General features: G+C 48.2%; 2 protein-coding genes across 2 annotated transcripts in view; one reads left to right on the top strand and one right to left on the bottom strand.

Annotated features, from left to right (window-relative positions):
• ADAM9 (ADAM metallopeptidase domain 9) overlaps window positions 1–15,287 on the bottom strand; it is a 64,070-nt gene extending 48,783 nt beyond the window's left edge. Inside the window, exon 1 of the mRNA XM_045005915.1 lies at window positions 15,152–15,287. Coding sequence (XP_044861850.1) covers window positions 15,152–15,242 — 91 coding nt within the window. The 5' untranslated portion in view covers window positions 15,243–15,287. The remainder of the gene's footprint in view (window positions 1–15,151) is intronic.
• Window positions 15,288–21,611: 6,324 nt separating this feature from the next.
• Window positions 21,612–26,477, top strand: TM2D2 (TM2 domain containing 2). Its single transcript, XM_045007319.1, has 4 exons — window positions 21,612–21,965; window positions 22,458–22,545; window positions 23,420–23,535; window positions 23,919–26,477. Exons 1-4 carry the CDS (start codon window positions 21,733–21,735, stop codon window positions 24,130–24,132), a joined length of 651 nt encoding a protein of 216 aa, XP_044863254.1. The 5' UTR covers window positions 21,612–21,732; the 3' UTR covers window positions 24,133–26,477.
• Window positions 26,478–26,497: the final 20 nt, after the last annotated feature.

Below are 26,497 nucleotides of genomic sequence, written 5' to 3' on the forward strand. Positions count from 1 at the left end.
TTGAATTTCATTTCCTGTTTGTCCAGCGTGGAGCGCACAGGTGACCACACAGAGCTCATCAGCACAGGTAACCATGCAATCCGAGAATCGAAAAAGAGCACCAGCATGGACTCTACAGGAGGTACTGGATCTGATCGCTATGGGGGGAGAGGATTCCGTGCTAGCAGAACTACGTTCCAAAAGACAAAATGCCAAAACATTTGAAAAAAAATCTCCAAGCATGATGGAGAGAGGCCACAATAGGGACTCACTACAGTGCCGCATGAAAGTTAAGGAGCTCAGACAAGCCTACCAGAAAACCAAAGAAGCAAATGGAAGGTTTGGGGCAGAGCCGCAGACATGCCGCTTCTACGCTGAGCTGCATGCAATTCTAGGGGGGGCTGCCACCACTACCCCGCCCCGTCTGTGGATTCCGAGGTGGGGGTAATCTCAGCCATGCCTGAGAATTCTGCGGACGGAGAAGATGAGGAGGACAGTGACGACGAGCTTGCGGAGAGCACACAGCACTCCATTCTCCCCAACAGCCGGGATCTTTTTCTCAGCCTGACTGAAGTACCTTCCCAATCCTCCCATGGCATTATCCCAGACCACGAAGCCATGGAAGGGACCTCTGGTGACCCTACCTTTGTAAATATAAAACATGGTTTAAAAGCAAGCTTTTTTTAATTATTAATTTGCCCTGAGGACTTGGGATGCATTTGCGGCCAGTACAGCTACTGGAAAAGTCTGTTAACGTGTCTGGGGATGGAGCAGAAATCCTCCAGGGACATCTCCATGAAGCTCTCCTGGAGGTACTCCAAAAGCCTTTCCAGAAGGTTTCTGGGCAGTGCAGCCTTATTCTGTCCTCCATGGTAGGACACTTGACCACGCCATGCTAGTCGCAAGTAATCTGTATCACTGCATGACAAAGCCTGGCAGCGTATGGTCCTGGTGTTTGCTAGCATTCAAGCAACATCCGTTCTTTATCTCACTGTGTTATCCTCAGGAGAGTGATATCGTTCATGGTAACCTGGTTGAAATACGGGAATTTAATTAAGGGGACAGAAGTGGCCGTTCCTACTGGGCTGTTTGCCTGTGGCTGAAAAGAAATCCTTCCCTGCAGGTAGCCAAGTGGGGGGGATTGGCGCTGAGCTTTTCGCGTTTGACTGTCAGGGATCTTCCCTGATACCAGCCACACGGCGGGGGGAGGGGTAAAGTGATCATCCCAGAGAATTGGATTGGAGGGGGGTTAGTTTCTGCTGCTGCATGTTAACAGGAAAACCACCACACTCAATGGGCTTTGCTTGGTATGTAGGAAAGGAGGGTGCTGGATATATGAAGGCTGCAGAAGCCGAAAGACAATGGCCTACCATGGCCGCATGCAAGCCGAATTCTGTTGCCCGGACCTGCACCTGTGATCTCAAAGCCGCAGGCACTCATTAAGATGCAAAATGCGACCTTGTACTGAAATCACATGTGCTATGTAATATGAATAATGTTGTTCACCATGAAAGAGTATAAGCATTGTTCTGTAAAATGTATCTTTTTAAATACTTCTCTTCCTTTTTTCCCTCCCTCCCGCAGCTGCAAATTTTTCAAGCCTTCCTCCTCCGTCCCAAAGGCTATCTCAGATAAGGAAGCGGAAAAAAAGGACGCGAGACGAAATGTTCTCTGAAATCATGGAACCGACCTGCAATGAAAGAGCTCATCTGAATGAGTGGAAGGATGCAATATCAAAGTACAGGAAAGATGCCAGTGAACGTGAGGACAGGAGGGACCAACGTGAGGACATGAGGGATGCTCGAGATGAGAGGTGGTGGCAGAAAGATCAGAGGAGGCAGGATGCAACGCTGGGGCTGCTGCGGGAGCAAACGGACAAGCTCTGGCGTCTGGTGGAGCTTCAGGAACGGCAGCAAGATCACAGAGTGCCGCTGCAGCCCCTTTATAACCACCTTCCCCCCTCACTATGTTCCTTAGCCTCCTCACCCAGATGTCTAAGAACGCGTGGGGGGAGGCTCCGTGCACCCGCCCACTCCACCCCAGTGGACAGCCCAACCAAAAGGCTGTCATTATTTTGAACTTCTGAAGTGGCCTTTTCCTTCCCTCCTATCCTCCTCCCAAACCCCACCCGGGCTACTTTGTCAGTTCTCTCCCTCTTTTTATAATCAATTAATGAAGAATACATGATTTTTAAACAATAGTGACTTTATTTCCTTTGAAAGCAAGCTGTGGTCGAAGGGGGAAGGTGGGTTGCTTACAGAGAATGAGTCAATCAAGGGGGCGGGTTTTCATCAAGGAGAAACAAACAGAACTTTCACACCGTAGTCTGGCCAGTCATGAAACTGGTTTTCAAAGCTTCTCTGACACGCAGCACTTCCTGGTGTGTTCTTCTAATTGCCCTGGTGTCTGGCTGTGCGTAATCAGCAGCCAGGCGATTTGCCTCAGCCTCCCACCCCGCCATAAAGGTCTCCCCCTTACTCTCACAGAGATTGTGGAGCACACAGCAAGCAGCAATAACAATGGGGACATTGGTTTGGCTGAGGTCTGAGCGAGTCAGTAATGTGCACCAGCGACCCTTTAAACGTCCAAATGCACATTCTACCACCATTCTGCACTTGCTCAGCCTGTAGTTGAACAGCTCCTGACTACTGTCCAGGCTGCCTGTGTATGGCTTCATGAGTCATGGCATTAAGGGGTATGCTGGGTCCCCCAGGATAACGACAGGCATTTCTACATCCCCAACAGTTATTTTCTGGTCTAGGAAGTAAATTCCTTGCTGCAGCTGTTTAAACAGAGTAGTGCTCCTGAAGATGCAAGCGTCATCAACCCTTCCCGGCCATCCCACGTTGATATTGGTGAAACGTCCCTTGTGATCCACCAGTGCTTGCAGCACCATTGAAAAGTACCCCTTGCGGTTTATGCACTGGCTGCCCTGGTGCTCCAGTGCCAAGATAGGGATATGAGTTCCATCTATCGCCCCACCACAGTTAGGGAATCCCATTGCAGCAAAGCCATCCACTATGACCTGCACATTTCCCAGAGTCACTACCTTTCGTAGCAGCAGCTTAGTGATTGCTTTGGCTACTTGCATCACAGCAGCCCCCACAGTAGATTTGCCCACTCCAAATTGATTCCCGACTGACCGGTAGCTGTCTGGCATTGCAAGCTTCCACAGGGCTATCACACTCGCTTCTCAACTGTGAGGGCTGCTCTCATCTTAGTATTCTGGCGCTTCATGGCAGGGGAAAGCAAGTCACAAAGTTCCATGAAAGTGCCCTTACGCATGCGAAAGTTTCGCAGCCAGTGGGAATCGTCCCAGACCTGCAACACTATGCGGTCCCACCAGTCTGTGCTTGTTTCCCAGGCCCAAAATTGACGTTCCACGGCTAGAACCTGCCTCATTAACAGCATGATCTCCAAAGCGCCGGGGCCCACAGTTTGAGAGAATTCTGTGTCCATGTCCATGTCCTCATCACTCTCATTACTGTGCTGCAGTCGCAGCCTCCTCCCCGCCTGGTTTTCCAGGTTCTGGTTCAGCATAAACTGCACAATAATGTGTGAGGTGTTTACAATGTTCATTACTGCTGTCTTGAGCTGAGCAGGCTCCATGCTATGGTATGGCATCTGCACAGTTCACCCAGGAAAAAAAGTGTGAAATGGTTGTCTGCCATTGCTTTCACGGAGGGATGGGTGAGGCTGTACCCAGAACCACCAACGACAATGTTTTTTGCCCCATCAGGCACTGGGATCTCAACCCAGAATTCCAATGGGCAGGGGAGACTGCAGGAACTATGGGATAGCTACCCACAGCGCAACGCTCCGGAAGTCGACGCTAGCCTTGGTACATGGACGCACACTGCCGAATTAATGTGCTTAGTGTGGTCGCGTGCACTTGACTTTATACAATCAGTTGCCCAAAATCGAATTCAGTAAATTCGGAGTAATCCCGTAGTGTAGACATACCCTAAGACTCAGTTTTTCTCCAATGCTCATGAGAGGGGACCCAATAAATCAGCAGTATATTTATCGGTTTATAAAGTCTTCAAACGTGCACACATCTAAACTGAGCCACCACATGATCATAATACAGCAGCCTTTATGGAAATACTGCTACGCTTCCTCATCCCCTCCTCTTTTCCTATTTTTACATGCTTGCTCATGTCTAGATGTATTGGCTTTAAGCTCTCTCTTTTTGTTTCTGCAAGGCACCTCGCACACCTTTGGGCACAGTTACAAAACTAAAACTAACAGTGATCTACAGAGGTACTGAAAAACAAGCCTGCACAAAAGAAGACCAGCTTTTCCTATCTTAGGTGGCAAACAGCATCTGGAAGACTCTTCATAGCCCTGAAAAGCTAATCATTTTCCTCACCAACAATTGGGCTTATGCCCAGAATTAGTTTTAAGGACCAGACAGGTTCTGTATTGACACTGCTGCAGTGACAAATAGAGATTGGAGCCCCAGGCACTTTTCCACCAACAATATCCCAGCCTGGAAGCAAAAGCAATTAGAGTATTTTCAATTCTGGTCTCCCACACCCTGCTATCCACTCAGAGAGTTTCAAATCACACTAGCAAAGTGTAGTCACTCACAGAGCTACAACACTTCTTGGAAAAAAGGAAGGTGTAGTGCAGTAAAACATTCTTTAGTTACTCTGATTTACTGATTGGAGGATATGCCAGAAGGCTATAACCCCAGCTCACAATAGCCCTTGTTCATAAAGTCTAGAGAGGGTAAAGAGCATCCGACAGTCACATCCTCAGTCAGAAGATAACAGAGGGAAGGGCCTCTTCCTTCCCTGGGATAAGCCACCACAATCTACACTCTCACAAGTGACGACTCCACACTTGCCACTTCTAGCACTTCCATTTTCAATTGCAGAGAGATTCTTCTTCACATCCTGTCCCAGATTTCTGTATATCATTACTGTCCACTCTTAAACCATTCCATATCCAACACCAGGGGGTGGCTGCATTTGAGTGGTGAGTGAAGGGAACCCCATATACTTTGTGGAACATTTTGGGACTCCTTCAGGATAAAACGTTAAGACTCCATTAAATATGGCAGATTTCACAATAGAGTGGAGGAAGTAAGTAAGTGAGAAATGGAGTACTCTATTGAGGTGGGTCACTTCTTTTATAGGGCAAATGCCGGAAATCCTTCCTCTTATGCCAAATTTCATTCCTCACCCACAGAAATGTTAGGGTACACTTACCCTATAGACTAATATATATGTGTGTATTGATGACAGGTATGTACGCACATCAGTCTCTTGTGGTGTACTTGTTAAGTCTGTGGGTACAACACTGAAAGACTCCCTATGCCATTCTCCATTGTCTATTGGTCTAGATAAAAGGTCATAGACATAGGCGTGGGTACTCATCTATTTAGGTAACAAGATATAGGTCAACTTTACTTTTCTGGGTAAAAGTCTTAATACAGATGTGCTAACTTTGTCTTAGCTTAACATGCAGGATATGGCCTGTAGGTCTCTTGCATTAAAGTCAAACTTACTTTAATATAAATTATAAACCTATTACAATAAACCAAATACTTAAACTATAAGAAAAGTGTGTATATTATATATATATATACACATACACATACACACACACACACACAAGCAAGCAGGTTAGTCCTATAGGCTACACTGCTGCACCCTTCCTGCACTCCAACCCCCTGCCCTGAGCCCCCTCCCACACGCCACACCCCCTTCTGCACCCCAACCCCCTACCCTGAGCTCTCAACCCCCTGCCCTGAGCTCCCTGCTGCACCCCGCCCTGAACCCCCTCCTGTACCCCAACCCCTTGCCCTGAGTTCCTTCCTGCACACCACACCCCCTCCCACACCCTGCACTCCCTCCCGCACCCCAACCCACTGCCCCAGCCCTACATTCATGACCTTGCATACAATTTCCCCACCCAGATGTGGCCCTCGGGCCAAAAAGTTTTCCCACCCCTGGTCTAGTCATTTATACCACACTCCTCATCAAACCTAACCACCTGTTTTGGTCATTCTTTCTTAAGTATAATTTCAGTTGTGACCATATTCCCAAGCAGAAGAGCAGCTGCACCCATTGCAATTATTTCATCTCGTTAATATTATCCTAATGACTTTTTCAATTAACCAGGCTCCAGTTGCCAAGTGGAAGGTGTGGAATCGGAAGTGGGAGGGAAAGGTGAGTCACAAGAGGAACTTTGCAAGTGGTCCACTGTGTGTGCGCGTTTGAGAACCATTAAAATACAGCACACAATCACGTAAGCCCTGTACAGTTTTAAGGCAGCATTTTAAGCAGTTAGGACCCTTTCTGCTCACGCAAGAGGATCTGCAGATGATAACTAGTATCATATGGCTTCTCCCACCCGAGCCTTTACAACCTGGACACATTTACAGATCTTTCCATGGTTTAATTGCAATCAGAACTACAACACCACATCATATAGTCTGTGTCTACATTAGAGAGATATGCCCTGACTGTGATACATTGCCAGTGACTCCCAACTCCTCCCCAGATCCCTTCAAGTGGTGTTAAAGACCCTGGTGTGAACAAAAAGTCAACTGAAGCTTTGCTATGGTGGGCAACAAACTAGTAGTTAATATCAGATCATTTTCCTAGCACAGGTCACACCGACTGTGTGATCCAATGCATTAGTTCAGACTGCTGGTAGCCAAGTCAGAGCAATAAAGGCAGGTAAAAAACTCGCCCCACCTCTCTAAACAAAGAGATCAATGGATGCAGAGATTCTGTCACGGAGAGAAGACCCTACTCCTGGCAGCATCCCTGGATCCAGCAGTCCACTGGAAGGACCAGCAATAACTGTACAGCATGACTCATGCACAGGGCTCCCCTTTTCCTGGAATCTTTTGGCTCTTGCTGCATGGATTTATTTATTTTACTCTGGGTGTGTATATCACCACCTCTTAAAGGGAGAGAAGAGACTAGACTTTGACACCAGCTGATTTTGCTTGCTTCTTCTCATGGTTATTATGAACTTTACTACACAGAAGACCTCCACTAATACTGCAGCAACTGGTTTTCCCCACTTCAAAGTATTCTATTGAATTTCCAATTCATAATACTGAGCCTTCTGGGAGAAAAAACTTTCACATGGAAGCACATGTAAAAAAAAAACAGTGTTGTTCACGTGTGCATTGAACTTGCTGAGGGAGTACCGCCAACCCAGGAACTGGCTCATTTACCATAAACTTGAATGACTCAGATACACAATAAGTTAAACCTAGCAACTCAGAAAACATCACAATTAGCAATAATAATGAGTTCTAACCAACTCATGATTCTTAAAAACACATTTATAAAAAGATACCTATTACTGTAGTATCTGGATGCATTAAGTACTTAGAAATATAATTAAATAATTCCATTGAGTAACAGAAAAGGTGAACTGCAAAATTCATTTTATGCTCATGCACAATAAGCTGTTCCATGAACAACATTAAAGCATTGGGGGCGGAGGGGAAGGGGCGAGACCTTAGAATTTTACTGCATTTGAGGCCTTCTATGGGATTAGAATACAAAGAGTTTACTTCACGGCAGAAGCAAGTTTTCATCTTTTATGGCTTTGGGGAAATGAAGATGTTTCAGCTTTGTTTTGAAAATACTGCTTGGGCTCACTTTTATGTATTATTTAGAGATTAATACAAACCAGATCCTCCTTAATGCAAATGCCAAGCTGTGTGGGAGAGCTGTACACAATCTAGGATACAGACCCAGAATGCTGAGAGTTTAACCAGGGTTGTCGAGGAGCCTATGTGTCTACTGGTCTTCAGCAAATGTGCGATCAGGCTACAGAAATGCATGTAGCATGCAGGACTGTGGTATGTGCGGAACAAGCTTACCTCCAAAGATCTGCCCGTTTCATTTAAAGTCACCAGCTTCTTGCAGGCATACTGATCCCCGAAGCTCACACTTCATAGGCTAGACTGTGCCTAGCACTTACGTAGTGCTGCTCTATCTTCAAAGCACTTAAGAAACAAGTCAGATTCTCCCTGTGCCAGAAAGAGATTCCTCACTGTCCCCTGCCCTCAAACTTTAATTTTTTTATCCTAGACCAGAAATCTTGGGAGTCTTCTCTGACCCTAAACTTTCTTATTTCTTGCAGCATTTTCCCTGGTCCACTCATGTTTTCCTCCTTCAGAAATAAGGCTAGAGTCCATCTTTACCTCACTCCTGCTGAAATCCTGATCCATGCCTTAATTGGTAACAGTCTAGACTAGTGTTTCCCAAACTTGGGACGTCGCTTGTGTAGGGAAAGCCCCTGGAGGGCCGGGCCAGTTTGTTTACCTGCTGCGTCCACAGGTCCGGTCGATCGCGGCTCCCACTGGCCGCGGTTCACCGCTCCAGGCCAATGGGGGCTGCTGGAAGTGGCGCAGGCTGAGGGACGTACTGGCCGCCACTTCCAGCAGCTCCCATTGGCCTGGAGCAGTGAACCAGTAGCCAGTAGGAGCCGCGATCAGCCGGACCTGCAGACGTGGCAGGTAAACAAACCGGCCCGGCCCGGTCTGCCAAGGGCTTTCCCTATACAAGCGGCATCCCAAGTTTGGGAAACACTGGTCTAGACCAGGGATGGGCAAACTATGGCCCGCGGGCCGGATCCGGCCCGCGGGATTACCCCTGGTGGTGCTGTGGGCCCGGCGCTCTCTCAGAAGCAGCCCCCGGGCCGGGAGGCAAAGGGCTCCATGTGCGCACGCAGAGCCCTCTGCCCCCCCCCACCCAGGGGCCGCAGCACTTCCTGGAGTGGCGTGGGGACAGGGCAGGCATGCAGGGAGCCTGCCCTGGCCCTGGTGTGCGCCACTGCCACCCCGGAGCCACTTTAGGTAAGCGGCACTGGGCTGGAGCTCAAACCCCTCCTGCCCCCCGCCCCCCAACTTCCTGCCCTAAGCCCTCTGCCTGTACCTCGCACCCCTCCTACACCCAACTCCCTGCCCTGAGCCCCTTTCTGCACTCCTGTGCATTCCAATCACCTGCCCTGAGCTCCCTGCTGCACCCTGCACCCCGTGCACCCCAACTCCCTGCCCTGAGCCCCATCCTGCACTCCGTACCCCTCCTGTACCCCAACCCCCTTCCCCCTCTTACACTCTGCACCCCTTCTCTGCCCCAATCCCTTGTCCTGAGCCCCTTCCTCCACATCCCGCACTCCACCCGCCCTGCCCCGGCCCTGCATACAATTTCCTCACCCAGATATGGCCCTCGCCCCAAAAAGTTTGCCCACCCCTGGTCTAGACTGTTATCATGCCTGCTTCTGGCCTTTCTTAATTTCTGCGCTAATGTCCAGAAAGCACCAGACGACTACTCTCTTGTACAGGAAGTGTGATTCTTTGCCATCTTCACTGGCTTCCAAGCCACCTCTGAATCCAATTTAATGTTAACCACATAACTCAAGGTCCCATAAAGCTCAGGTAAAGCCAGCAGTTACGTTTCTCCAGTGTCAAGCTACCATAAAGTAAATTTTCAAAAGTTTTTTTTTTTAAATAAGCACTGATAAAAATAGTGAAAATTGGTTCTCAGTTTATTCTTCCTCCTTTTATTTCACTACAGGGGAAAACAACCTCCTATCCCCTGACTTTTCTGCTGAGTTCTGTCCCCATCTGTGTTGCTGAGACGGAGGGAGCTCTCTAAGGCAGCTGAGCAATTTTCATGTGTTAAACAAGAGAATTCTCATAACTGAAGACTGCAACTGCCAGGAAAATTCAGAGCATAAATGTTGAGATGTGCTTTGAAAATAACTTTTTAAATTGATAAAATATGTAGTTAGAAAGTCATAATTGGTATAAGACTCTAAATATCAGGGAAAAAACTAAACCCTGAAAGTCAGAAACTCTAGTAAGCACAAGGTATAGCTCCTCTCGCACGCAATGTTAGAACATTTTACTACTATATTAGACTAATACTTGATCTTTCTAGGGGTACAGGTAGGGAAAATAATGCCCAACATACATAATTGATGGCATTTACTAATGTACATCTTTTTGTGATAATGGCTTCCTCAGTGACTTATCATCAGTGACGCTCCAACTTCCCTCTATTTATTCGGGTGTGTTCAAAATAATCACATTATAGGTGGAAGAAACCATTCATGGTGACCTGATATAATAAAATAAGTAGTTCCTGGCTTTCAATTTCCCCTGAAGTCTTCAGTGTTTCTCCCCTCTTATTTATAATGAGGTCTGAGCCACAGGAAAGCTATTATCTTCCTCTGTTGACACGTAGATGATGACTAGTTGAACTGAACTCTTAGAAGATAATTAGTAGTCACACAAACATTTGATAGAAACACTTCTGTGGTGGACAGTATTTTCCACAACTACAGGCAGGAACTGAGTTGTTAGCCCTCACAAGAAGAACTGACCATTCTAACATTAGAAACAAATATTCAAAAGACACATCATTTAAGACTGTTCCTGGTTGCTCTTTTACTGGTGCTGCTCAGTCTGTTCAAAACTCTCCACTTCTGAGCCATTACCTCTGCATCTCTACTAGAGCTTAAATTCTTATAGATTATTTCCTGGAGCCCCCCATGCTCTGCAACATGCTATAAAAACTCCAGGGGGGTTGCAAATATTTACTGGAGCTCCACTCTGGACAGCTCCAGCTGAATTTAAGCCCTGATCTCTACCATTAAAGTCTCCCTCTTCACTTTAGCCTACAGGTCCAAACCCCTCTCCTCCTTACATCCTTTAGTGTTGTCCCCTTCGACCTTCCCCCAGCTGTATCCTGAAAGAACACCTGCACTTTTAGGGCTTTAAGTGTGAACTGTCTCTTCTTTTTGCCGCTAAGCCATCTCCCTATCTCACTCACCTAGATGGGGGTCCTGCCCACCTCTGACATGCTGTTGCTATTCTGAGGGTACACCAAACCAACTCTTAGTCAGTCTTCTGCACTAGGATTCAGTCTACCCCAAAAAGCTTACAACCTACACTGAAGACATAGCAAGTGAAAGAAACAGACACAGGAGGAATGAGACGGAAGGGGAAAGATAACAGCAACACAATCATGTGACTCACAGATATACTGCTACACTCCAAACTCATCTCCTGCCCAAACTAAAAATCTTGGCCTCTCTCTTTAACATCTCCTCATGGTTGTGTAGCTGTCAGCTCAAGCTCAATATGGCTAAAACAGAGCTCCTAATCTTCCCCACAAGCCCTCCCTACTACCTCCTTTCTTGATAACTGGACAGCACCACTCTGTCACTAAGGCCTGGTCTACACTGGGGGGGAGGGTCGATCTAAGGTACGCAACTTCAGCTATGTGAATAGCATAGCTGAAGTCGAAATACCTTAGCTCGAATTACTTACCCGTCCTCACGGCGCGGGATCGACGTCCGCGGCTCCCCCGTCGACTCCGCTACCTCCACTCGCTCCGGTGGAGTTCCGGAGTCGACGGGAGTGCGTTCGGGGTTCGATATATCACGTCTAGATGAGACGCGATATATCAAACTCCGAGAAATCGATTGCTACCCGCCGATCCGGTGGGTAGTGAAGACGTACCCTAAGGCCCATCATTTGGGCATCATCTTTGACTTGGACTTCTCTCTAGGTCCTCCAGGCTATGAATCTGACCAGTTCTTTCTGCATAACATCTCTAAGAAATGGCCTTTCTTATCTACCCATATAACTCGCATCAGCTCATGTCTTGATTACTGCAACATCCTTCTCTCTGGCCTTGACAAATGCAATCTTGCCCTGTTCACATCCATTCAGAATGCTGCTGCAAAAATCATTCTCCTAGCCCATTGCTTTGACTGTCACCCTTCTTTTTGCATCACTCTGCAGTGCTTGCTTCACCCCCGCAATCACATTAAACACCAGCAGCTTGTGTCTTCACTTTCAAGGCCCTTTGTGGCCTAACCACATCCTACCTATCATCTCTCATTCGCCACTAGATGTCGATTCCCATCTTCTATCGTTCCACAATGCCAGCCTCCATCACCCACTTGTTAAATTTTCACACAATCACCTGTGTGCTTTTTTCCATGCTGCCCCTCATGCTTGAACAAGGTCTCCATAAATGTCTGCAAAACTAACTCATTATCCTCCTGGAAATTCCTTTGCTGTGATGCCTACAAAAACTTGATAACAATTAGGTTAACAGTGTGCTGAGACCACAGTCTATCCCATGCTCAATACTGTCTTACTGTTTCCTGTACTCCTCCATCTGTCTGTATCCATCTACTGTCTATTGTCTTATACTTAAATTGTATAAGGATCTATACTTGGGTAGGGACCATCTTTTTATCCTGTTTCTACAGGATCTAATACAATGGGATCCTAGTCCATGTCTAGGGCCCCTAGACGCTATGGTAATGCAAATAATTAATTAAAATGTGGTTTCTCAGCACAGAGCATCAATGTCATAGCTTCAGATAACACCAATCAATAAATATGCCAGGAAACTCTAGCTAAGAAGCTCCTCATTTACGATAAACAAAGGAATCCAAGAGAAAGGGTAGGGCAGGGTAATGCCCTTCCACTACAGGGAGACAATAGATGACAGACTTCAGACATTTCAGCCTATAGCATGTGCACAACAGGAGAATCAGCATTATAGGAGCACACTAAACAAGGGATGTCAGAGAACAGAAGATCAATTCCCTATCCGGGGACAGGAGAGTTTAGATGCACACGGGAAAGTTGCATAGCCACCCCTACTCCTGTGTTTTTGAGATATAAGCACCGAGGGAACCCCTCCCTATCCTCAAATATTTTGGGGTGAGGCATTAGCAGTCTGTATAAGACAGCTCCTCAACCACCCCATTTTTGGAGAGGATTTATGCACATGGTACTTTTCTAGGTTTCAGAGTGTTACACTTTGTGCTTTTTTAGGTGGTTCTATATATAGGGTCCCCTAGCTGGCAGGAGATAGGGGGCTGTCCATAAAGATTACCACCACATCCCATTCTTGGGGGTCTGTGTAGACAACACCCCCCAAGTTTGTGATGCGGGTTGATACACAGAATGCCCTATAATCCAGTTGTAGTAAAGAGTACGTATGACACCTTCTGGGTTTGTGATGGCGGTTGCAGGGGTGAGTACACAGGGTGCCCTCACCTCTACAGTTTCATGGAAGTCTGTACAAAACACACAGCATCGCCCATGTTTAGTTGGAGGGTGAGGGGATCTACATACAGAATGCCCTTCATGAATCAGAAGATCCTCTTTACCACACACTGGGGTTTCTGAGGGTCAGAAGTGAATACAAGGTGTTCACATCACACATCCTGAGTCTAGACAGACATCCCCAATTAGGCACTTTCCCTCCCAGAGGGTTTGGGGATTGGCAGTCTGGGCGCCCCATGGTTTCAGGGAGTCTATTCAGAGCACTCTCCTTTGCCTCAGGTTTTGGGGATCCCTATGTGAGGAGCCTCCTGGATTTGGGGGTTGCTGCATTGTGCATATCCCCTTATGAGAGGCATTCAGGGATGCATATGCAGGGAGTGGGTAGGACATTCCTGTACAAAGTGCCCCCCTTGCCCAGGGTTTTTGGGCAGCTGTGACCCAGGAGTCCCCATGGTAGGGGTGCTTCTATCACAGAAAGCTCTCCCTTGACCAAAGTTTTAGGTGTCTACATGAAGGAGTGGGGGGCTTGCTTTACAAAATGCTCCCCTAGCCAGAGATAGAGGAGTGCCTCTGTGGCATTCTGATAAAGAGTGCTCCCCTAGCTGAGGATTTAGAGGTCTGGATACCAGGGTTTCCCTGAAGAGGGGAACTCCTGTCACTGGGGTCTCCCGTTTGCCTGAAGTCTGCATGCCAAAAGCACCTCCCGGGTGGGAGGTTTGACTGTATCAATTCAGTTCAGTTTTATTAGACCACATATGACATTATGTCTTTTGCAAATACAAAAAAAAAATGCAAACTAAAAGGTGACATCATGTCATACTACTAAAATATCAATCAGAACTCAATAAAAACTCTCTTCTTCAGCACAATGCTAAAAGGGCAAAAAATTGCCACCTATTTAATTACTAACAGGGACTAAAATACTAAAAACATTATCTTTTGAGATGGTGATAAAGATTCATTTTCAGACAGAAGAGGTAAAACTCATCATACTCAAAAGTCAGAAAACTCTACAATCCAGAAGATAATGAGGTAGATCCGCAGTTCTCAAACTGTAGGTTGCGACCCTGTTTTAATGGGGTCACCAGGGCTGGCATTAGACTTGCTGGGGCCCGAGGTTAAAGCTGAAGCCCAAGGGTCACAGGGCTCAGGTTGCAAGCCCCCCGCCCGGGGCTGAAGCCCTTGGGCTTTGGCTCCCCCCACTCCCCGTCCATCCACACCCACCCAGGGTGGCGGAGCTTTGGCTTTGACCCCTGCGCCCGGGGCAGCGGGGCTCGGGCAGGCTTAGGCTTCCCTCTGGAGTCACAAACTAATTTTGGTTGTCAGAAGGGGGCCGTGGTGCAATGAAGTTTGAGAACCCCGAGGCTGATCTTCCAACACTCCAGGTTTCCATAGGCAAAAACAGAGACGTGAAGGATCTTTTCCATATCTGCCTTTAAATAAACCAGTTTCCCTGGTTTGAAAACTTAACTGAGTACATGCCTTACATAAATGAGATTTTGATAACTCATTCAAATTCAGTTCAACAACAAGGGCCATTTTCAAAGCAGATAACCAAATGCAAATTTGTAATCATGAATCACTGCTAGATCTTTTTGTTAGGTACATCCCAAAGGCCTCCTCTCTGTCCAAGCTCCTGGGGTCCCCACATTTATTCTGAGAGCTCTCTGGGCTTGGGGCCCTGCTGCCCAGCGTGCACCCCATGCCAAAGGCTGTAGGGCACTCCCCGAATCCAGGACCTCTATGATGTGCTCTAATCCCTGGGAAGAAGAGGTAGGGGCAGACGGCTGTCACAGGGCGCTGCCCCTTACACAAGGTTTTTGGGGACCATGTGCTCACAGCCTCATGAGCTCTGTGGGGTCCTGTACAGAGCACTGCCCTTCCCTGTGCTGGCACCCCCTGGATCCAGGACCTCTCTGTGCTGGGAGCCCTGGGGAAGGGGGGGGGCTGCTGTCCCCCAGCACTGCCCTTCACACGGGCTGGGACCCCCCGGGTTCGGGACTCCTGTGTGCGGGGAGCCCGGGGGGCGCTTCCAGGGGCCCCTGCCAGCCCCACCGCGGGTCCTTCCCCGCAGCCCCCCGGCGCCGCACTCACCTGGCCGTTCCGCCGGCAGGCCCGGCCCCGCGAGGAGCAGGAGGAAGAGGCAGCTCCCCGCGGCCCGGGCCCAGGCCATCCCCGTCCCCATCCCCGGCTCCAGCTCGGGCGGCTGCTGGCCTGGGGCAGCGGCCGCTCGGCGTCCTATGGAGCCTGCGCGCCGCGGCCTCCTGAGCCCAGCGTCAGCCCCGGCCCTGGCGCGGGCCGCCTCCTCCCGCCGGCCGGGGGTGGAGCTGGGGCGGGGGCACCCCAGGGCAGGAGTCCGGGCCGCCCGGCACAAGGACCTAGGGACACGCTGGGGGCGGGGGCACAAGGACCTGGGGCAGAGACACCCCAGGGGCACAGGGGCTAGAACTGGGGGGGCTGCTGCCCCCGGGGCTGGAAGCGGTTTCCATCACACACAGGGTTTACAGTTGGGTTCAATGGCTCTCAGCCCCCTTGCCCAGGGGCAGGGATCCACGAGGGGGCAGGCACAAGGAGCTGGGGGGGGGACATCCCAGGGGCAGGGATCCATGGGGGGCCAGGCACAAGGCGTTGGGGTGGGGACACCCTGGGCAGGGATCGCGGAGAGGCACAAGGAGCTGGGGCAGAGGACCCCTAGGGGCAGAAATAGGGTGACCAGACAGCAAGTGTGAAAAATCGGGACAGGGGTCCTGTTGGTATCTATATAAGAAAAAGCCCCAAATATCAGGACTGTCCCTATAAAAAATCAGGATATCTGGTCGCCCTAGGCAGAAATCCAGGGGTGGGGGAGGCACAAGGAGCTGGGGAAAGGTACATCCTGGGGGCAGGGTGGATTACACTTGGTAATTTCAGAAACAAATTCACAAATAAGTCTTGCACATTTACCTGTGTATATGTATAGTTGAACTTCAGGCAGGTGAACTCCGGATAAGAGAAAAATCAAAGAAACTAAACTAACTCTCAAAGTGTCAGGAAATTTCATCCAAAATTAAATGGAGGCTCCTTGCTCACCTCTGCAAAACAACGCATACAACAAATGGTGTTCTCAAGAACAGGCAGAAGAACTCTTAATGGAATGAGAATAGGAGTACTTGTGGCACCTTAGAGACTAACAAATGTATTGTAGCATAAGCTTTCGTGGGCTGTAATACTCCACTAGTACTCCTATTCTTTTTGTGGATACAGACTAACACAGCTACTACTCTGAAACCTTCATGGAATGAGTCTTCCTATGGCTCAGACTGGTATTATAACAAAACAAAAATCAAGGGATATGAGAAAAGCATTGAAGATGAAGACTTTGGGGAAAATTAGTAAATATAAAACTAGGACATGTTTCATTTCTGGGTTCTGAAATTTAAATACAGGTTGTCTGATGCCCTTGAGTAAACAAGGGCGAGAGTCAGAAGCTGGAAATGTCTCAGGGAAGTGACGTTATGAAGAAAATATGTATGTTAATAAAAGTACAATGTGCATGTTGGACATATCATTCCCCACAGGAAATCATAGCTGTTGATAATATGGAACTAAACCACATGACATGGTGACTCCTCTACACAGGCAGTTTTTACCATGCCATAAAAAGGGAGCTATACCTTGCACTATAACCTAGTATGTTTGCTAGCTTTCCTGGACCTTATGTAAGACCCTGACTAACATCTTAATGTTAAACATCTCTTATTTGTTATGTTTTCTTCCAAAGTGGCTATTATACTTGATTTATTCAGGGGATATTATCTGACACCTCTGAGAGAAAACAATACCCCCAGTCTGCTTTAGTATGGTAGATAATATCCTGGTTATTGGCCATAGAGCAAGAGACTCCAGCCTTAAAACCTAAATGATGGCCCAGGAGACCTGAGGGTCCAGTGAGGGCACAAGGATGAAAGCATTATCAGATAATTGGATCCCTCACATCCCGCAATTGTGATTTTATAAATATTTTAAAGAGTCACAAACATTGACCCTGATGCTGCAGTCATTAATGTGTAATTTAACTGATAAAATAACACAGTAGAGGACTGAGTCTTGCCTCTGCATATTCATTAATCAGATAGAGGGATCCTGGCTTTTATTAGATAAACAGTTCTCCATGACAGGTTTCAGAGTAGCAGCCGTGTTAGTCTGTATCCGCAAAAAGAACAGGAATACTTGTGGCACCTTAGAGACTAACAAATTTATTTCAGCATGAGCTTTCGTGGGCTATAGCCCCACTTCATCGGATGCATGTAGTGGAAAATACAGTAGCAAGATATATATATACACAGAGAACATGAAACAATGGGTGTTACCATACACACTCTAAGGAGCGTGATCAGTTAAGGTGAGCTATTATCAGCAGGAGAGAAAAAGAACTGTTTGTAGTGGTAATGAAAATGGCCCATTTCCAGCAATTGACAAGGAGATGTAAGGAACTGGGGGGGGGGGGGCGGAGATAAGCATGGGGAAATAGTTTTACTTTGTGTAATGGCCCATTCACTCCCAGTCTTTATTCAAGCCTAGTTTGATGGTATCCAATTTGTAAATTAATTCCAATTCAGCAGTCTCTCCTTGAAGTCTGTTTTTGAAGTTTTTTTGTTGTAATATTGCGACTTTTAGGTCTGTAATTAACCATAACTAGGGCCGGCTCTACACCCCAGCGCGCCAAGGGTGGCATGCCGCTAGAAGGGCGGCAGGCGGCTCCGGTGGACCTCCTGCAGGCGTGCCTGCGGAGGGTCCGGTCGTCCGGCGGCTCCAGTGGACCTGCCGCAGGCATGCCTGCGGAGGTTCCGCTGGTCCCGCGGCTCAGGTGGACCTCCCGCAGGCATGCCTGCGGATGTTCCACCGGAGCCGCGGGACCAGCAGACCCTCCGCAGGCACGTCTGCAGGAGGTCCACCGGAGCCGCAGGACTAGCGACCGCCAGAGCACCCCCCGCAGCGTGCCGCCCTGCTTGGGGGGGCGCAATTGCTAGATCCGTCCCTGACCATAACTCACCCATAACTATTTTACATTTGGGGACAATGTGTATCTTCAAATCAGCGGCACTGCTATGGGTACCCACATGGCCCCACAGTATGCCAATGTTTTTATGCCACGAAAGCTTATGCTCAAATAAATTTGTTAGTCTCTAAGGTGCCACAAGTACTCCAGTTCTCCAGGACGCAGCCTAGGGAAACTTAGGTGCAAGTATGTATTAAAACCAGTATGATCCCTCATCATCCTCAAAAAGTGGTGATCCATCAGCTAGGTTCAGCTGAGGCACTGAAGTAGGGAGTGGTAGCACAGGGAGGCAATTAGAGTCCTCTCTACTTTGACACCTCTGGTAAGAAAGCTGTAGAAAGAGTAAGCAAAGGCACATCACAGGAGTTTCCATGATTATAGCTAAGCAGTAAAGCTATTTTATTTTCTGATGAACAGATGGTTCAATGGGAAGCACACTTCTTTTGGAGTCACTAATGAACCAGTATCTCAGCATGGTAGCAGGGGTGCTGTAAGATGGGTGTAGTATTTATTTACCAACAGTTGCAGTGAAGGATTTGCCTTCGCTGGAAATCTTTACATCACTATTGGTTGTTTGTATAACAAATATTCTTGAGTTCAACCACAACTATTGGACTTGAAGCAAGAATTAATTCAGGGAAGTCCAGGTCTAATGTTACGCAGGGAGTCAGACTAGTCAGGGTTTCTCGCAACAAATTTTTGCCACCAACTCTTGCGGGTAGCCGCACTGACACTTTTTCCTAAAATTATTTATTTTGCCTAAAGTTAATAAAGTAATATGCACATATATACATCCAAATCATTGTAATTTATTTATGTAAGGTTTGAGGGTTTTTTTGCAGACAATAATAAAAATCATGCACAGTTATCTCTATTCTTTATTGGCCCTAACAGAATAGAAACACAAATAAGGTACTTTGCACGTTCTTGTCTTTTTTATTATTGTTTCTTTTGCTTTTTTGGTAAAAGTGGTTGTCTGTATAACAATTGTGAAGTAAATTTAAAAACGCTTTGACATAATAGAAGTCCAAATAATAATGAAAAACATATCTGGGTGGCTTGGGTCTGGGGAGGGGACACACAGATGTGCCTGGCCCAGGGCTTCTCTGTGCGGGGCGGGGGCGGGGAGGCTCGAGGCTTTGGCTGGCCCGGAGCTCCTCCGGATGAGGGGAGGGGCACTCCGGGTTTTGGCCAGCTCAAGTCTCCTCTGGACAGGTGTGCAGGGGGCGGGTCATGGGGCTTCGGCCAGCCCTGGGCTCCGGCCACAGGGGAGCCGCTGGCGGCTTCTCCGGGTGGGGGGCTTGTGGCTCCGCCTCCAGGCGCAGGGGGGCTCCAGCTGCCAGGAGGGGAACGCAGGCAGAAGGGGTGGAGTTGGGGGCTAGCCTCTCCAAAGGGGGGCTTTACCTGCTGCCTATGTGCCCACTACTCACCTCCTCAGCCCTCGCCTGGCTCCTGTGTCCCTCCTCACTCCCCCACCCACCGCTCACCTCCTCACTGCCCTGCCACAGACACCCCTCCGTCCACCTTGTCACTCCCCCGCTTGCAGCCAGACCCCATCTCATCACCCTGCTGCTGGCTCGTCACTTGCCTCCTCAACTCCCCCATCCTCCCTGCTGCTCGCCTCCTCACCTCCCCCGAGGGCCGCCCGGGGCGGGGCAAGTGGGGCAATTTGCCCCAGTCCCCGGGCCCTGCAGGGGCCCTGGCCCAGCGGCGGTCCGGATCTTCGGCCGGCATTTCGGTGGCGGGGGGCCCTTCAGTGCTGCCGAAGATGCAGAGCGACTAAAGGGCCCCCAACTGCCAAAATGCTGCCGAAGACCCGTACCGCCACCGGGTGAGTACAAGCGCCACAGCTCCCCCGCTTTGCTCCAGGCCCCCTGAATCCTCTAGGCGGCCCTGCCTCGCCCACTCGCCTCTCACCTTTTCACCTCCCCACCTGCTGCTTGCCTCACTGCTCGCTTCCTCACCCAGGGGCGGCTCCAGGCCCCAGCACGCCAAGTGCGTGCTTGGGGAGGCATGCCACGGGGGGCACTCTGCCGATCCCCGGGAGGGCGGCAGGTGGCTCCGGTGGACCTCTCGCAGGCGTACCTTCGATGGAGCCGCAGGACCAAGCGGACCCTCCGCAGGCACGCCTGCGGGAGGTCCACCGGAGCCGCGGGACTGGCGACCAGCAGAGTGCCCCCCGCGGCAAGCCGCCATGCTTGGGGCGGAAACATGTCTAGAGCCACCCCTGTCCTCACCTCCCTGCCCACTGCTCACTTCACTGCTTGCCTCCTCACACATATACCCCTGCTTGCCTCCTTACTCCCCAGCTTTCAGCCAGCCCACCCGCTCATCTCCTCACCCTGCTGCTGGCTCACTGCTTGCCTCCTCCTCACTCCCCTGCAAGGCCCCCCTGCCTGCTGCTTGCCTCACTGCCTGCCTTGTCACCCCTTCCTCCCTGCCTCACATTGCTCCTTAAGCACTGTGTTTCCCATCTGTGTCTCCAGAGAGGCGGCGCATGCAGGAGCAACAGAGATGAAGGGGAGAGGCTGATGCTCCTCCCTTCCAGCCCAGGAAATGGCCATGGCTGCAGGAAAACCCCTGGTGGGTGCATTTGAGAAATGGGAGACTAGATGATCACAATGGTTTTGTGGCCTTAACATCTATGACTCTGTACTTGAACATTGTATATACGAGCCTAGAAGAGACACCAAGGACCCACTGATAGCCCGAAGTCACAGCAGGATTCGGGCTCTGAACACCCCAGCAGGGCCCTAGGACCGGATCTTGCTGACCCATGTCAAGCTGCTTTGCTTGGCGTGTAGATGGAAAGAGGTTGGGGCTGAAACCAGGCACACTGTACAGTGTAGACCAGTGGTCTCCAACATGGTGCCTGTGGGCACCATGGTGCCCGCCAGGGCATTTATGTGTGCCCACTTAGTGCTCAGCAAGGAAGAAAAGCCGGGGCCCCATGCCTGCTGGGGACAGAGTACTCCAGGGCTGCAGGCTGTGGGCGCCAGTGTTCTCTGTCCTCCCGGCTTCTCTCTGCACTGCCCAGAACTGGCACCAAAAAAACACAAAACAAAAACAAAACAAAAAAACCCCAAACCACTCTCACTCTGCAGAATGGACGGAATGCCGCCCCATAGCATGTGCTGCCCCAAGCACATGCTTGCTCCACTGGTGCCTGGAGCCGGCCCTGTATGTGAGTAATTGTTGGCGCCCGCCACACTCTTCTGAAAACATGAATGTGCTACTGGCCACAAAAAAGTTGGGGACCTGTAGACACACCACAAGGCAACCATTCCACCCCTACCCTGAGAGTGTGGCCTTTCCCCGCCCCCTCTTCACCCATTGGTCGCCAGTGCCAGGGGAGTAACCAATCTTGTTACTGCGTGCAGTAGTACCGCCCCTCTCCGCCAGTCAACCCAGCTTGCTCCTTGCCTGTCGCTGATTGGCCGGTAATGTGCGGATCTATTGGTGGAGAGGGCTATTCGTCCCAAGGTCCCGCCTCCTCGCAAACATTCAGCCATCCCATTGGTCAGGAGGTGATAGGTTACGCTCTCTCCGGTGCGGCCTAGCCGGCGTGGTTTTTGGCCGTGTTTCCTAGCAGCGCAGGCCGGGTGGGGGCGCCGGGGAGGCGGGCAGGGCGGGCACGATGGTGCCGGGGGTCGGGTGGCCGGTGAGTTACGTGCTGCTGTGCGGGCAAGCAGCGCTGCTGCTGGGGAACCTGCTGCTGCTGCAGGGCGTGTCCCGGAGCCACCAGCACAACGCGACCGGGGCGGAGAGCGGGGACCCCGGAGAGGCCGAGCCCGACCAGCCCGCGGGCAGCCCGGCCCCCGCCTGTGACTACGGGGACCCGCTGGCGCCGCTTGTGCTCTGCACCTACCTGTAAGCGGGGGAGGGCGGGGAGGGACAAGGTGGGGAGCGGGAGGAAGTGAGGAGGGGGGCCGGGGCCGGGGAGGAGAGGTATGAGGGGGCTGAGGAAGAACAATGTGGGGGTAAGGAGAGGGCTGGGGAGTGATATGATGCTATGGCAGGGAGCTGGGGCACAGGGGAAAGGGCAATGCGAGGAGCTGGTCTGATGCTGAGAACTGGTTTATATTGAGCAAAGAGACCCCTGCATAGTGGTCAGCAGAAAGGGGCATTCAGAAAGGGATGACAAAGTGAGATGTATGCAGGGAAGACAAGTAATGGGCTGGGATAGATGGGGTGATAACGGGAAATGGGGCACATACAAGAATGGGTGACAGGGCTCGCAATGGTGCGTGTGAAGGGGAAGATAGGGGACCTCAACATGATGTTTTCCCTTTTGAGTTAACTTATTCTCTCTCTCCCCCCACATTTAACTGTGTGAATGTGATGGGTTTTGATCATTTACAGGCCCGAGGAGTTCATTGAATGTGCGGATCCAGTAGACCATGTTGGAAATATTACTGCACAGCGAGAATTAGGTTATGGATGTGTTAAGGTGGGCTGAAAAAAGATGATTTTGTAACTTCACAAAGGGTATTCACACACTGGGGTGGTCTTAGATATCCATGGACCCTTAACCTGAATGGAATTTCTCCTTAGAAACAGAGGGTGGTTTGTAATAATTGCAACCAAGAGTGCTATGCCAGCATAAGGGAATAGAATACCTCCCCAAGAGCTTTCTGCTGTAGTTCTGCAGCCAGTGGATTGGGAATGTGCTTCTTCCTCACCCGTAGAAGTTTATGGATTGTGGAAGTTCCCCTCTCCTGGCAGAAGCAGTATTCAGAAAATGAAAGGAAAAGGTTTCCAAGCCACTTGCTCTTCCTGATCATGGACCTCTTAGGGAAGAGGTAAAGGTGCAGGGTCCACTTTTCTATCCCACGAGCAGTTTTGTGAGGGTGAAAACTATTCTTTTCTTTCTCATCCCTCCACAGTAATCTGCTCTGCTTCCCATGGGAAAGGCAACAGGACTGAAGCACTTGAGGTTTTTCAGTTAGCTGATATACAAGGTGATATATTGTGGACTATTGGCCATTAGGGCACAGTTAAATCTTTGTCCACTGACAAAGAATTCATAGTGACACGACAGGGTGCGGGGAGAAGCATAGAGTATATGTTAATGATACTTGCAGATCATTCTAAACTCGGAGGAGTTATAAACACCAGTGAGGACCAAAAATAACATAGTGACTGAACAAGACTGCAGGCATTTACTGAACCAACAATGAGTATTAAACACTTAGTACTGAGGGCCCTCTCCCCTTTTACTTTGTGATAAGAAAATATCCTTTTAACTGGCCTTTTCCTGCCTCCCTCCTCCCACAGGTAAATATTTTCTCAATTGTGTGTGTGATTTGTTTCCCCTCTGACAGTTTGGTGGCCAAGCCTATAGCGACGTAGACCACACTCCAGTGCAGTGCAAAGCACTAGATGGTATTGAGTGTGCAGAGCCTCGGACTTTTCTACGAGGGAATAAACCATGTATAAAGTAAGATTTATTTCCTCCAGAAATATATTACATTTTGAAAGATTGAGTTGGTAGCTAAGACGTCATTGTAACTTGCTACTCTAACTATTGGCTGGGTTGTTGTAACTTTGTATGTATTTTTATCCTTCCTCTAATGGATTTGCTCCCTGCCTCAGGATACCGTGGGAACTCTTTTGTGTTTTATTGGATTGCATTGTTCATTGGCCCATATTTTCCTGTTATAATATGTAAATTCCCCAAAGTCCATTAGAGGGAGCTACACTGTAAAAATTGAGGAGGTTGACACAGCAAAGGCTCAAGTTGATGAAAGGGTGTTTTTTCCTCCTTTCCTCAAATGAAACTGTATTTGAGATTTTAATTTATTCATTCTTCATTTATTGTAGGTACACTGGCCACTACTTTATAACTACTTTACTCTACTCCTTCTTCCTGGGTTGTTTTGGAGTGGATCGATTCTGTCTGGGCCATACAGGGACAGCAGTGGGAAAACTACTGACTCTTGGAGGACTTGGTATCTGGTGGTTTGTTGACCTTATTCTCCTTATTACTGGAGGGTTGATGCCTAGTGATGGCAGCAACTGGTGCACAACTTACTGAACAGAAAAATTACCATTTGAGAATTGACTGCAGGAGAAGTTAATGGGGCATCTGTCCCTGTACAACCGGATACATTTGTTCTGCAGAGTCAGAACTGCCTTTTTTTCTGCATTTTTTTTTATTTTGTATAAATATATTCTGGATTTGCATAGTGAATGCAGTTGCAGAACAATGCTATACTTAACTTCTTTGTACATACCTCAAATTTCAAAGAAAACTACTCACTGTATATTCTTCCTATTAATTGGGTAATCTTTTCTCCAGAATAACAGATTTGACACAGCAGTTGAGTATTGTACCTTTTCCTGTGGATGTTCACTTTCATGCTAATGTTTTAAAATAGCATGGGCTAAAGTGCTATTTTTAGCCTCTCCCCTGTAAAGTGTAGCTGTTCCCAGTGCAGTAGATTTTTCAGAGGTTCACTGAATTATAGAAGTACATGTGATGAAATTTTCCTTAATGACAAACATCAGTGTGCTGTGGAAGTGATCAACTATTAAGCTTATGAGCTATTTACTTAACTCAGTGATATGTATAAATGGGAGAAGCTTTGAGCAGCACAACTTTGTAACTTATTCAACATTGGTTCCTAGGTCTTATACACTGCATTGTACAAGAATACTTTAGAGAGGTGAACCTTCGTGCTTTTGTAAAAGGAGCAGAACCTACAAGCACAAAGTCAAGCAAATGTCTTAAAATAAAAAGTGTATGGAAAAAACAGGTGCTGCTGCACTATCTTAGTTGCTGTAGTAGGTGTAGGAGTCAGTCTGTTCAGCCTTCTCTGCAAAGCTCCACTTGCCATAGTTTAAGTTTAATTAGTTGTATGGTAAAAATAGCTAAGGAGACTTTTTTGAGCTTGTGTAGTTGGACTGAAACTAACTATTAAAGCTCCTGTAATTAGAGCAAGGAATTTAGGTCATTGGTGTATGTGAATGAATTTGCTGTGCTTCTGACTTCTGTGCTAAACAGGGTGAAAGAAAGGTAGAACCACTGTAAAATAAGTTATAGAAATCCACTGCATAAATACAAGCACTGATTTGTAAGTTTTGGCTAGGGTCAGATTCACTAACTGCACTGGTAACAAGAAGTTTTGGCATTGATTTCTAGGGGAAGTTACAGCAGGTTTTCTAGGCAAGTGTGTGTGCTCTGAAGACAGCTGTACAATTACACTAATTTTCCAGGATTGGAGGGGAAGGGGAGGAATACACTAGGGACAGTGCAGCTAATGGCCAAGTCCAGGGGTCTGTTCAGGATATTTGTAACATAGCACAAGTGGAAAAGAAAAGAACACATCTTCCCAGCTGTAGCTCTGTTCTAAAAGGCAGTATCTCTAGCAACTTGTATGCTTAGTTAAAAGCATATAGTATGTTAAAGGTTCATAGCAGTGTAATACACAAATATACCATAAGTGTAATTTTGAGGAGGACTGGGGAGGAGGGTACCCTGGGGGAGGAGTAACTGTAAGGCAGGGTTGGTAGGAGGATCACAGCAGAAACTAAGAACACAAAAACAAGTAAGGGAGACATGAGGCAGCATTAAAGAATGTATGGAAATGGAATCTGGGCATTTTAGTAGTACAGGAACCACTGGTCCAATCTCTGAAAAGCATTCCTACATCTGTGATTTTACAATAGTCCACCATTATGAACTCACACTTCTGAGTAGCTGATATTTTTAATCTTCCATTCACACCTTTGGAGTCAAACATGTTTTCTTAATACTTTATCAAGTGAGCATGGTCATAATTTCCAAGAGTGATTAGTAACTCTAGGCTACCTCTGTTTTTGGCTGATAGTGAAGGGGCTTGACTTCCAGGGAGAGTGTGCCCAGCACTTTCTGAAAATCAGGCTGTTCGAGCACCCAAAAATTAAAGCACCTAAAAATCTCTGCTCAATCTTAAAGCTTTAGAAACAAGTATCAGTAGCTAAGAGTTTAGCTGTTTCCACTATACATGTGGAAAACTTGTCTACTAGAAAGTTCTATTTTTCTAAAGTCATTTTTTATATCCACAAAATGTTACAGAAAAGCAAATATAGAACAAATGATAGCTAATTTTCAGCAAAAGCACCAAAATTCATTCCAGTCCCTTTGATTTCAATCAGAATTTGATCAGGTCTCAAGTTCTCAGTAATAGGAGATCTGCACCTAACTTCAATAGTATTTCAAGTTTAGACAATAGAAGTAGCTTTGTCCACATTGTGGACTACAACCAGTATTTTTTGGCTAGCTTTAAATTCCTTTAAATATGGAAGGGGTGGGGGACGAGACCCATACTTCAATAGTCACCTTCAAATGTGTTTGAAGTAAAATACAGAGTGGAAAAACACATCAGTTTGATTTATCTTAGAATTCACTTTAAAAAATC

Source organism: Mauremys mutica, chromosome 2 (genome assembly GCF_020497125.1).
Source record: "Mauremys mutica isolate MM-2020 ecotype Southern chromosome 2, ASM2049712v1, whole genome shotgun sequence".
Taxonomy (NCBI): domain Eukaryota; kingdom Metazoa; phylum Chordata; order Testudines; family Geoemydidae; genus Mauremys; species Mauremys mutica.